This window comes from Gossypium raimondii, chromosome 6, assembly GCF_025698545.1.
Source record: "Gossypium raimondii isolate GPD5lz chromosome 6, ASM2569854v1, whole genome shotgun sequence".
NCBI classification, from domain to species: domain Eukaryota; kingdom Viridiplantae; phylum Streptophyta; class Magnoliopsida; order Malvales; family Malvaceae; genus Gossypium; species Gossypium raimondii.
This window is the reverse complement of record NC_068570.1, coordinates 58,107,615-58,119,297: the sequence shown is the minus strand read 5'-3', so window position 1 is coordinate 58,119,297 and position 11,683 is coordinate 58,107,615. Positions and strand designations below refer to the sequence as shown.

General features: G+C 28.9%; 1 protein-coding gene across 1 annotated transcript; it reads right to left on the bottom strand.

Annotated features, from left to right (window-relative positions):
• Positions 1-5,559: 5,559 nt before the first annotated feature.
• LOC105774116 (hypothetical protein) lies at positions 5,560-9,960 on the bottom strand. Its single transcript, XM_012596473.2, has 5 exons — positions 9,499-9,960; positions 8,075-8,125; positions 7,019-7,081; positions 6,782-6,898; positions 5,560-6,139 (listed from the first exon to the last, which is right to left on the bottom strand). Exons 1-5 carry the CDS (start codon positions 9,814-9,816, stop codon positions 5,897-5,899), a joined length of 792 nt encoding a protein of 263 aa, XP_012451927.1. The 5' UTR covers positions 9,817-9,960; the 3' UTR covers positions 5,560-5,896.
• Between the last annotated feature and the right edge of the window lie 1,723 nt (positions 9,961-11,683).

Below are 11,683 nucleotides of genomic sequence, written 5' to 3'. Positions count from 1 at the left end.
AATTTCTGGTTTGTATTTCTATAATCCGAAACTAGTTATTAATTGTTATATTTTTTATTTAATACATATGATAAGTGTTGAGGTGAGTATTCAGCACTTTGACATTGAATTGAATTAAGAGTTGATTGAATGGATTGAATTTATATATATTATGAATATATTGATTATTTGAATTGAAATGAATATTAATGTGAAATTTGAATATTGGATATTTGTTGCATTTAGAAAGCGAATTGAAACCCTATTAATTGTATCGGGTTAAGTTGGATATAGATGGCATGCCATAGGATTGGAAGAGTTCAAGGATTTCTTCGACTTCGAGTTGATGAGGCACTGGGTGCCAATTTACTTTGGTTTATTGGTTTAATCGATGAGACACTGGGTGCCAATTTACTTCGGTTTAACCGATGAGATACTGTGTGTCAATTTACTACTTCGGATTTATTCGATGAGACACTGGGTGTCAATTTACTACTTCGAATTATCCGATGAGGCATTGGGTGCCAAACTGGTGTGTTGGTTGGATCCGTGTATCCGTTTGAGTCCGAGTCGTGTTAATAGGGGTAAATAAATAATAAAGTTCTAGAACTGATATTGAAATGACATGGTATGAGAAATGGAAGTAATATAGTGAACTGAAAATAGAATGTGAAATATGTTGGCAATACATGGAATATATGAGTTTTATACTCATGAATTGAGTATGGTATGAAATGATGTATTCATGAATTGAGTATTGCATGACTGATGCCATTGTACGAATAAATATGGTTTGATATGTGAATAACCATTTATATAGCAATTGTGTGAATTAGGATATTGTTTAATAAATGAAAAATGATAGTTATGATACTAGACATTAATATGTCCTTTTAATTTAATTGTGCCTATTATATTATCTTGTCTTTAAATATTTGGATTATAGAAATACCACTGAGTTTTTACTCAACGTACGGTTTTGTTTTTCATGCACAGATTAGGTACAGTGATTTTGAAGAGTTGTAATTGAAGTGTGAGCATCCATCTCATCACATCTCTAAGTGCCAAGAGAGTATGTTTCAAAATTTTGAATAGAATGGCATGTACAGATCAAGTGTGTTCCAAGTAGTAGGGATTAAAATATAAGCTATGAAAACTTTATTTTTTTTAATGTTCAAATATATTAGTGATTAGCCAAAATCACTTTGGCTCCAAATGTAATATCCCTATATCAAGATCTTTGGGTCGAACCGAGTATAGGGGTGTTACATAACAGTTTAACTAGCATTGAACCAACAAATGTATCAACTTGGGGGGAAAATAGTTTAGGAACCACTTGTAACAAAAAAAATTTAAGTATCAAAATGGGGAAAAAAACAGTCATAATTTAGGTACCAATTTGTGAGTTAAGCCTTTAAAAAAAATAGACTCAATGATTTGACTAACAAATGCATCAACTTGGGAACAAAAAAGTAGTTTACGTACCAATATGAGAATAATGGTATAGCCTAAGTATCAATTTGTGGATTAAACCAATGATAAAAGTTGGTTTTGAGTTTAAAATATGATTTTCTTTATAAACACGGTTTATCGTACAATAACATAATTGAGAAATTACTGAAAAACTTATTATTTTTATAAGACAAAAATTATTACAACGATGTTATTTTGTCGTTTTATATTTTATATAAAAACTAGAAAATGTGCATAATAAAATTTAAACATAAAGCACCATGATACTTAATAAAATAATTGATACACTACCGGTAGGATTTTTAGATTTCATAAACAAGATTAGGGTTGACAATTTAAACATATATATATATATATATATATATATAAATTATAATAAAATTATTTAATCATTTTACATCATTTTACTATAATATAATTATACGAATGAGCTCAAAACTTAAAGAACAAGACTTACTTAAACAATGCTAGCTAGAATTAATAATAATATAATAGCGAAATGATAGCAAAATAATAATATAACAGTAACAAAATAGCAACATACTAATAGTAAACAACAACAAACTTTTTTTTAATCAAATTCGGGTCGAGCTGGGCCAAAAAAAGACTTGCCCGAGGCCCGAGTGTTCTAAACGGACCTTTTTTTTGTCCAAAACTTATTTTCGGACCTGCCTGGATAAATAACCCGATCCATGATCAGGTCTTCAGATAGAAGTGCTAATTAACTATCAAAGCTTTTTGGGTCTTTCAGATAAGCTTTAATTATACAAAACATTTTTAAGTTAAAGAAATTATTACAAATCTAGTATATGTTCTTGAATTTTTCGTACTAAGCTGAAAGTAGATAAAAATCCTTACAATTAATTAAATTAATTAATTCTTTCTTCCATGCCAAACAGAGCTCATAATTTTTTCATTAGTTATTCACCCAAGCAAAGAACAAGCAATTGATTTAATTAATTGCAAAATTACTTTAGCTTAGCATAGAAGATTTGAGATTATATAATAAAAAATTAAGTTTCTTAAATAATTATTAAATATGAGTTATTTGAGTTGATTTCGTTAATTTTAAATTTTTAAAAGGAGATTAAATTAATTAATTTTAATATTATAGTAACAAATCGGTTGACATTATCAAACAATAGATAAAAATGTTTCAATAATTTATTCAATTGTTTTGATATTTTGAAATTTAAAATTTCAATATTAAAAAATTAAAAATTTTGGCAATGGGATAAGCAAATACAAATTAACAATTTTCGTGTATTATTTTAGTTTCTACTATTTCTTTACTTTAATCATTGATTTTTTTACCCCAATCAATGCTTAAAGGATATTTTTTGGGTGACCAAAATGAAAATGACTTAAAAGTAAGGTGGCCAAAATGAAAATCTAAACATGATGTGGCATGTATAGTTGACCGCCATTAAATATTTAAGGCTTGGGTGACTAAAATGAAAGCACCCTAAAAGTTGAGTGACCAATTAGGTAGTTTACTATAAAATTAAAATATATTAAAACAATAAAATAAACTTTTATTGAGTGGTAAATTTAAGATTTTGTTAACTCAATTGGCATGGGATCAAATCTCATCATATGCATATTTTTATTGATTTTTTAAATAAAAAGACTAAAATATCCTCATATAACATATATATATTTTTTATGAATTGCAATAGCAGGGCAAAGCTCCAACAGCAAACATGACTAGCGCGACTTGAACTCAAACCACATTTGGGCAATGAACGCCCTTAACTATCAAATCATCACATGAGATTCTCATGTAACATAATTTATTTTAAATATGAAAGAACATTAAAATGAAATTTCTAATTGAATCAAAACCTATTGATGAGTAACACTAAACTTGAACAAATAAAATATATAGACCAAAGTACAAACTCTTTAATTTTTGTGTGTTATTGCCTTTAATGCCTATCCACATGATCCACATTCCCCTCCTTTCTGGCTCTTACTCACTTCCTTTTTTGTTTTAATTAGAGAGTGATATTTATGGGAAATAATTAACTTTATGCCAAACTTTTCAATGTATTAAATGATTAACACGTTTCATATTTGCTTAAATTTGCCGATTGAGTCTTAACTCGATTGATATGGGTATTGTTGTCAATGCAGGAGAATGTGAGTTTGAGTGCATTGAAGTGCATTATCCTCCTATTTATAGGTTGGGGAGATGCTATAGATAGTTCTAGGCATTATGTCAAAAAGAGTAATATAATCAAAACATATAATGAGATTGTTTAAAAATATATATTTGCTTAAATTTAGGACATTCTTATGTAATATAATATATATATATATTAGATATATAATGGATCCTAAAAATTATGTAATAAATATATTTATTAAAATTTATATAAAAATTACAGAAAAATAAATTAATAATTAGACTATAGTAATAAAGTTAATTGTTTATCATGTATGGTGTTTTAGATTTAAATTTCATTATGATCAATTTTATTGATTTATTATATAAAAGACAAAACACATTTATAAAGATATAGCTTAATTTATATATGATAGGGTATTTTAATAATTTCATAACGAATTGATGCTCGGTTGATGGGTGACACTAATTCAATAAAACACTTAGAATAAAATATATATATATATTTAAGTGTTTGACTGAGTTGAAATCGCATGTCAATCGAGTATCAACTCGATTAGAAATTATTAAATTACCTCTCACATACAAATTAAGTTATATTTTATAATAGTGCTTTTGCCTATATATATATATATATATATATATATATATATATATATATAAAATAAAAATTTATCAAGATTTGAACTCAAGCACCATGCATAATAAACATGTTACTTTATCGTCAGTAACCAAAACATCAGTCAATTTTATATGCATTTTTAATAAATATATAATATATATAATATTTTTTCGCTCATATCATGGGTGTGCCATAAATCTAGAATACAAGTATGAGCTTTTAAAAAATTGAACTGATAAAAATAATTTTATTGCTCATTATATTATTAAATTGATATGAGGCTAATAAATAATTATTATGTAATAGTAACAAAAGTAGTAATAATTAACGGGTTAGTATTTGGTATATTATCGTTGTAACCTTTTTTTATTTCATGCAGTCTTAAAAATTGTCATGTGTTTTTTAAAATATTTTACTATACCCCTATAGGACACTTGTGAACCTCTAATATTACTTGTGGAGTCTAAAACTCTATCAACAATGTACTAAATATTTTCTCATAATTAATTATTAATTCATTGAATATCATCTACATCAAAATGATAAAACCTCCTTATATAAATGCTACATAGATATTACCTATATTATTAATTGTTATATAATAATTAAATTAATTTATTAAGTAATAGATATAAGTCGCATTACACTCCCAAACGGAGAATCCGATCCGAACTTTGAAAACAACATTATTCAAAAAGATAACTACAAACCCTAAAAAAGTTAATTTTTATAGATTGTAAAACGAACATGAAAAGTACATTACAAAATTGACTTTTTTTCAAACAAGTATAAAATTATTATTAATATGGATTTGCAACATGTTTATCTTCGAATGATTTACAAATATAATTTTTTTTTATATTTTACGTATCTTTTAATAATGATGATCTTAAATAAAATTAAAATGATTTTCTAAAAGTTATATAGTTTGTGCTAAATTAATTTGATTATAATAAGTTATAACCCATGAAGAGGAGGGAGCAGTAGGAGATGGGGCTGACATAGTCACATGTGGTGTGGGTTGATTGGTAAACTGACTCAATTTACTTCACCTTATCCTCGTCATTTTATATATATGCATATTTGATTGACATTGCCGAAATTTATTTTAGAAATTTAATTGAGATAAATTATGTTCTTATTTTGAGTTATTAATGTAATTTTTTGAGTTTTTTTTTTTTACTTTAAGCTAAATTTTATTTATACATCCATATACTATATTTGAATGACATAGGTGGTGGGTTCAATCATTTTAAAATTGTAATAAAAATAAAATTTGAAGTTAATTAAATTGGTTAGTATCAAGAAGGGTTATTTTGATAAAATATAACAAAATGTACTTAACAATTAAACTGAGTTCACGAGAAGTACATTTGCTTATATATAATGACTACTTTGCCAAATACTTAATCATATGATCATAATTAATTATCAGTTAAAACATTTCCTCAGGGGTTAGCCCCAAGAATTTAAGACAAAAGGTTGAAACCTGGAAACACAAAAAAAAGAAAGAATTTTTACTCTATTTTTCTACACCAAGGAATTAATTCAACTTTTACTACTTGCAACATATGGCGATGCCGTTAGGGGACTATTACCGTGTTAATGCTTTTTTAGCTGCCACTTCAATTTTGGGGGGAAAAAGAATAGTTGACAGACAATCATCTTCTCTCACCTAATTCCATTAACATCCTTCATAAACCTGAATCATCCTCGATCGGAAGATTGAGATCCGGCAGTGCAAATGAAGCATCATCGCAACTTGCCTTCGTCATGTCCTGTCCTTCGGAACATTCGTTAGGTGGATGCCGTTTGTTTTCGTTGCACGCTGCACTTGTCTGACTGGCTACTTCTCTTTGCTGTGGTGGCTCTGAGGTTGCATTAATCTTTGGTTCAATACAAGCAGTTGATGTTTCTGTTGCCCGATGTGAATCAAGCTGTAAACAGAAATGAGAGTAAAATGATATAATTGGATGGAAGCATATGCAGAAAAGATGCTAACATAAGAGCATGCTCGTTGTCACGGTCCTACAGAGGAGCCATGAATCTCGCATCAACGTTATACTACTAGAGTTGGTCATAAATGTACCATGAAGGTCTCTATACTAGGAGTCAAATTAAAAATTTTTCTTTATTCTTAAAAAATGAGCAAATTAATCCTTTACATTAAATTAAAGAGCAAACTAGTCCTGTTAAAATTCAATCCATTCCAACTATTAAAACTTGTTCCTTGTACGTTTGGTTATTCTGTTGACTATGTCAGTTTTTAACAGTAAAAATAGATTTATTTTTTAACAGAAACGACCAGTTTGCTCTTTAATCTAATGTACAAAGACTAATTTGTCCATATTTTTAGGTAAATGAGGCAAAATTTAATCTGACTCCTAATATAAGAGCTTCCATGATACTTTTACCTAAAGTTACTCTCTTACAAGTTAGTGTGGACCGTGACGTTTGTCACACACCATAGAAATGAATATATCATCATGTAATATGAGGTCAAATCAAACGGCAGCCTAATATATGTCTAAAAGCAAAAGGCATCCATGAAAGCTTGTTGAAAGGAGAGAACTCTACACCTTCATTCTCTTAGAGCTTTCATTCTTGGTTCTTTCTTTCTCGAATTGGAGCTTTCTGCTTAAAGTTTCATTTTTGGTTTTAATATTCTCGAACTTAAGCTTCACAATTTCCAATTCCTGCTCAACGATTATAATGGAAATCATTTAAAAAAAGAAAAGAAAAAGAAGAAAAAAAAGGAGATTCTAAAATATAGGCATATAGAGATATAAATGACATAAGAAGTTAAAAGAACGTACATTCTTCAAACTTCTATTTTCCTTCAAGTGTGAACTTATCTCCTCTTTAAGCTCAGCTAATGTCTGTAGACAACCAGAAATTAAGCCACTATCAAAAATAAAATATAGCGATAGAATCCCTGAAAAAACAAAACAGAATCCCAAATCCAAGAGCATATGTTTCATATATGCCATGCTAGTTTTTTATCCTATTGTTTGTGTATATAAATTAAAATATATTTAATAATTTTGAAACTTTTTAAATGAAGTTTTAAAATCCTAAAACAAGTTTTTAATATTTTTACTTAAATGAAAATTTTCATTTAAACAAAGTACAATAAAAATATATTTCATTTGTATACATGTTTAATTAATAAATTGTAATATGTTTTTAACATATTTTAAACTTTTATGTAAACTTCTATAAAATTTGAAAAAATATTGTTTTAAAACATGCTTCTCATTCAAGTCCTTAATATAAATATATATCCATCAATGGAATCAAAATGCTAAATATGTCGACTTCAATTTGGAAAGCACCTAATACTAGAAAATGCTATGCTAAGACCGTAAGCATGCCATTTTTGTCAAATTCTTTGGGTCAGTTTTTCTTCTGGAAAATCTACCATGCAGTTAATAATAACAATGTTGTTGAAACTGGAATGGACTGATCGATATATCAGTCTAGAGTAAGATAAAAAATCGGTTGATCTATCAATTGATACAAACATGTGTATCGGACTAAAAATCGGTTGAACTGAATTTTATAAATTTTAGATAATTTATTTAATTTAAATTGAATGAATCGAAAATTAATAACTTAACCGGTTCAACCACTAATCTAATTTAAAAAACATCTATTAGAACAGCAGGTTAGAAGATTATATAATATAACTACATAATACATTCTAAGGTGTATGTAAAACATAGAACCACGTCACCAGCACTTAGTTGGACCGAGCGGTAAAAATTTTCAGAATTCACCCTGACGACTCAAGTTCGATTATTCATAATCAAGAGCTAATGTGACTAAAAAATATTAAACATTAACCAGGTCAAAACGTTGAAAGGTTTTACCTTTTTTCTTCTAGACCGCTTGGGAGGAGATATCTCGCTTGTGGCCGCAACCTGAATAAAAATACGTGTGGAAGAATAATAATTAGCCATTAGTCAATAATCTTAGTTACATACTTTATTAATCAGATAAAAAAGGTTAAAATGTGCTTATAGCCCCTATACTTTTCAAAAATTAGAAATTTAGTCACTATACTTGTATTTCCGGTAATTTAATCCTTCTATTTTTCAGATTTAAAAATTCAAGTCCAACTGTTAACATTTACTTGAATTTAACAAAAAAAAATAACAGAATTAAAAGTTGGATCTGAATTTTGAAATATGAAAAACAAAGAGAAGTACAGGGATTAAATTCTTGATTTTCAAAAAGTACAGGGACTATAAAGCATAGTGTAACCGATAAAAAAATGAAAGGACACGAAACGACATCGAATAGCAGAATGTCTACAAACACCAGCGAGTTTTAGGGTTTGGTAAAACTAATAACCAACCAACAAACAATATGTGCCATAAATTAGGTGGCAAAGTGGTCCCCGCTTGGTGAACACATTTTCCACCTAAATATAGCATTTGTCTTCATTTTTGTATGCCACCACTATGGAGTGTTTTTTTTTTTTTACTTTCTCATACGGCAGGCTGTCACCTTTACGAAATCACTGTCCAATCAAGAAACGTTTTCGTCTTCAAAAAAGCTGTCACATGGATCCAATGATGTTACGATGACACGTAGGATCGAAGAGACAATTTCTGGTTACGACCACACCGAATCATTCCCCCCCTTCCCCCGCCCTTTGGATAAAAAAGCTGAAAGCCACTAACATTTAACTAACACTAAACTACACGCAAACTTATTTCGCCACGGGAGTACGCCACCGATAATTCAGGCCACTAATTTTTTTGACCATGTTGCCCTTTGAGAACTTCAAATGTGTTGACTGTTGTTCAGGAGAATTTCGTCATTTTAATTGACCCCCCGATAAGGGACACTGAGGACATATAAGGGGGAGAAGATACTGAAATGACGAAAACGTCCAAAGAGAGAAGGGTGTTTTGGACTTTTTAAGAAGTAGATATGACACGCGGAGCATTGTATGAATGGTGAAAGACAAAAGCGAATCCATGCGTTGAATGGAAGTCACCGAAATTTCTTTTTTGAAGAACAAAGGAAATTTAAAAGGGCATTTCGGTCAACGCTGTTTGAAGGTGAAATCCCGTCCGGTGACCGGGAAAGAAAGGTAAAATGACGTTAAAGTCCTTGAAACGAAAATCCGGAAATTTGGCTGACAAGTTCCTAATAAAAAGACTCACGCATATCGTACTATTCGTAAGGGCAAGTCCGTCAAAAAAGAACCAGAGTCAACCACACGACTCACTGAGTCCAAAAAGAGAGAGATATATACATATAACTCGTGAAGTTGTTAACTAACCTTAGATCTAGCGTTATCAACCGGCTTCAAAGGAGGACGGCTAGACTCCTCGGATCCGTCAGCACTACCGCCTCCACTAACAGAAATGCCACCACTCCAAGAAAGCGGCGTGGTGGGACTGGCTCGTGCCGGTTCGCTTTTCTTCTTAAGAGATTGCTTAGACCGACGTTGACGGACACTCCACTCGACTTGCAAAGCCTGGGAGGAAGCACTGTCTGACCGTGGCGGCGGAGACGACGCTTGGTAGAGGCTGAGTAACACCTTTGCCGCCAACATGGAATCGGTCAAAGCTTCTTTGACCCACTCTTCTTCGCTCATACTCCAACGTCGTTGAGTTTTCCGAAAAGGTAAAAGGAAAGAAAAGTGGCAGGGAAGAAGAGGAAAATGGTGAGAAAACAAAATATATTTATATCGAAAGAAAGAGAAGGGAAGAGATTAGATGCTTGGTTTTAAAGTTATTCGGATTGGTATATTTATTTTATCATACGGTTTTAAATTATCTATATATGTATTTGGATGGTCCAGTACTACACGTGGCTAAAACCGTCAAAAGTCCGACGTCCACGTTATCTGATGTCTTTGGATTAGTTGGACTTCACAAGTACAACTATCACCATATACCTTACATGCCTTCAACTCATTACATTGGAAAAAATTAATTAGGTATCGATTTAAAAAAATATTAGATTGATTAATTCGTAAATTGGTACGGATCTACTATTTTATAAAACCTTTTTAATAATTTATTTAATTGAATAATACGAAAAGATTAAAATAGTCGAATCGGTTAAATAGTGATTTAATTCATTTAATAACTAATCAGATTTTAAAAATATTGTAACTGATCAATCATAAAATGTACAATTAAATTATTACAATATATAGATGGACTAATCGAACTAACACCCACATATAAGAATAGCACATGGTGGGACTCGGAGATCCACGCATATAATTATGCAAAGTGAATCTCAAATTTGAATACTCAGGATCCAGGGCCTCCGTTTTTACCAACTGTGCCAATGCTTCATTATTAGTTAGAACTTAACAGAAAGTTCAAAATTTACGAGTTTTAGTTTGGTTTTCATCATTACTATTGTAGTATTATTAAAAATTATACATATTATATATTATAAATTTTAGCATACGTGTATACATTTAAAAACTACGTTATAGGGTGTGGTTAAAAATAATATAATTAAATGATGAAATGTACAACTTGAAACTAATTAATACATCGATTAAGAACATTAAATGTACTACAGCTTGTTTATAATGGTGTTTTTATCAATATCGAGTTGATGTCGAGCTAACTTGTAACTCTAACTCAATCAATATACTATATTTTGTCACACCTGCACCGTAAATTGTTAAAATATTTTCTTTTAAAATTTATTCGATAATGAATATAGATGGAGTGGTAATAAACTTGTATTTTAATACTAATGAACACGTATTTGATTCTTAGATTTGTAATTTGTAATTACTTTATTTGTTATAATAATATTAATTATAGTTTAAAATATTGAATATTTTTGTAATTTAATAATGGGATCAATTAAGAATCACACTAACTCTATTAGATATGATTAGGATCAAGAAAATTTCATATATAATATAAATAAAAACACGAGTTTAAATTTTTTTGAATCAACGAGAATACTCTGTAACGTTCATTTAATTACTAAATTAACATTAAATAAATAAACATTTTTTAAATAATGGAGTTTTTATCCATCTTAATTAATACCTAAGTTCAACTTATTTATTTTCAATTGAAACCTCAAATTTTTATTTCAATTTTTTTAGTTTCATTTATTTTTTCTCGATTTATATTTGATGCATTATTTTAATATATTAAGATGAAAGATGATAACGAGAATGATAGATTGAAGTAGAAAATTTAAAATACTTTTAATATTAGTATTTATTTTTAAATTAGATTTTATTTCAACTTTTTAGGAAGTTGGATTTTAATTTATACAATTTTAATAATTCAATTAGATTATTTAACCTCAATAAATTTTTACTTCTGAAAATAAACTATTAAAAATAAAAAATATATTTTGAGTCATAAAATTTAATTTGATCATATTTAATACAATATAACTTTACCTTTTCAATTAATAATATTGCTATTTTCTTTTAAATTAGAAAAATAAAATGTAAAATGCTAAAATAGTTT

What these genes read in the sequence shown, in the direction of transcription:
- LOC105774116 (XM_012596473.2), bottom strand. Translation starts at nt 9,816, where the DNA reads ATGAGCGAAGAAGAGTGGGTCAAAGAAGCTTTGACCGATTCCATGTTG. An exon ending in TTGATAACGCTAGATCTAAG is followed by an intron (nt 8,126 to 9,498) that starts GTTAGTTAACAA and finishes ATTTTTATTCAG; the next exon opens with GTTGCGGCCACAAGCGAGAT. An exon ending in AAAGCTCTAAGAGAATGAAG is followed by an intron (nt 6,140 to 6,781) that starts GTGTAGAGTTCT and finishes TTCTGTTTACAG; the next exon opens with CTTGATTCACATCGGGCAAC.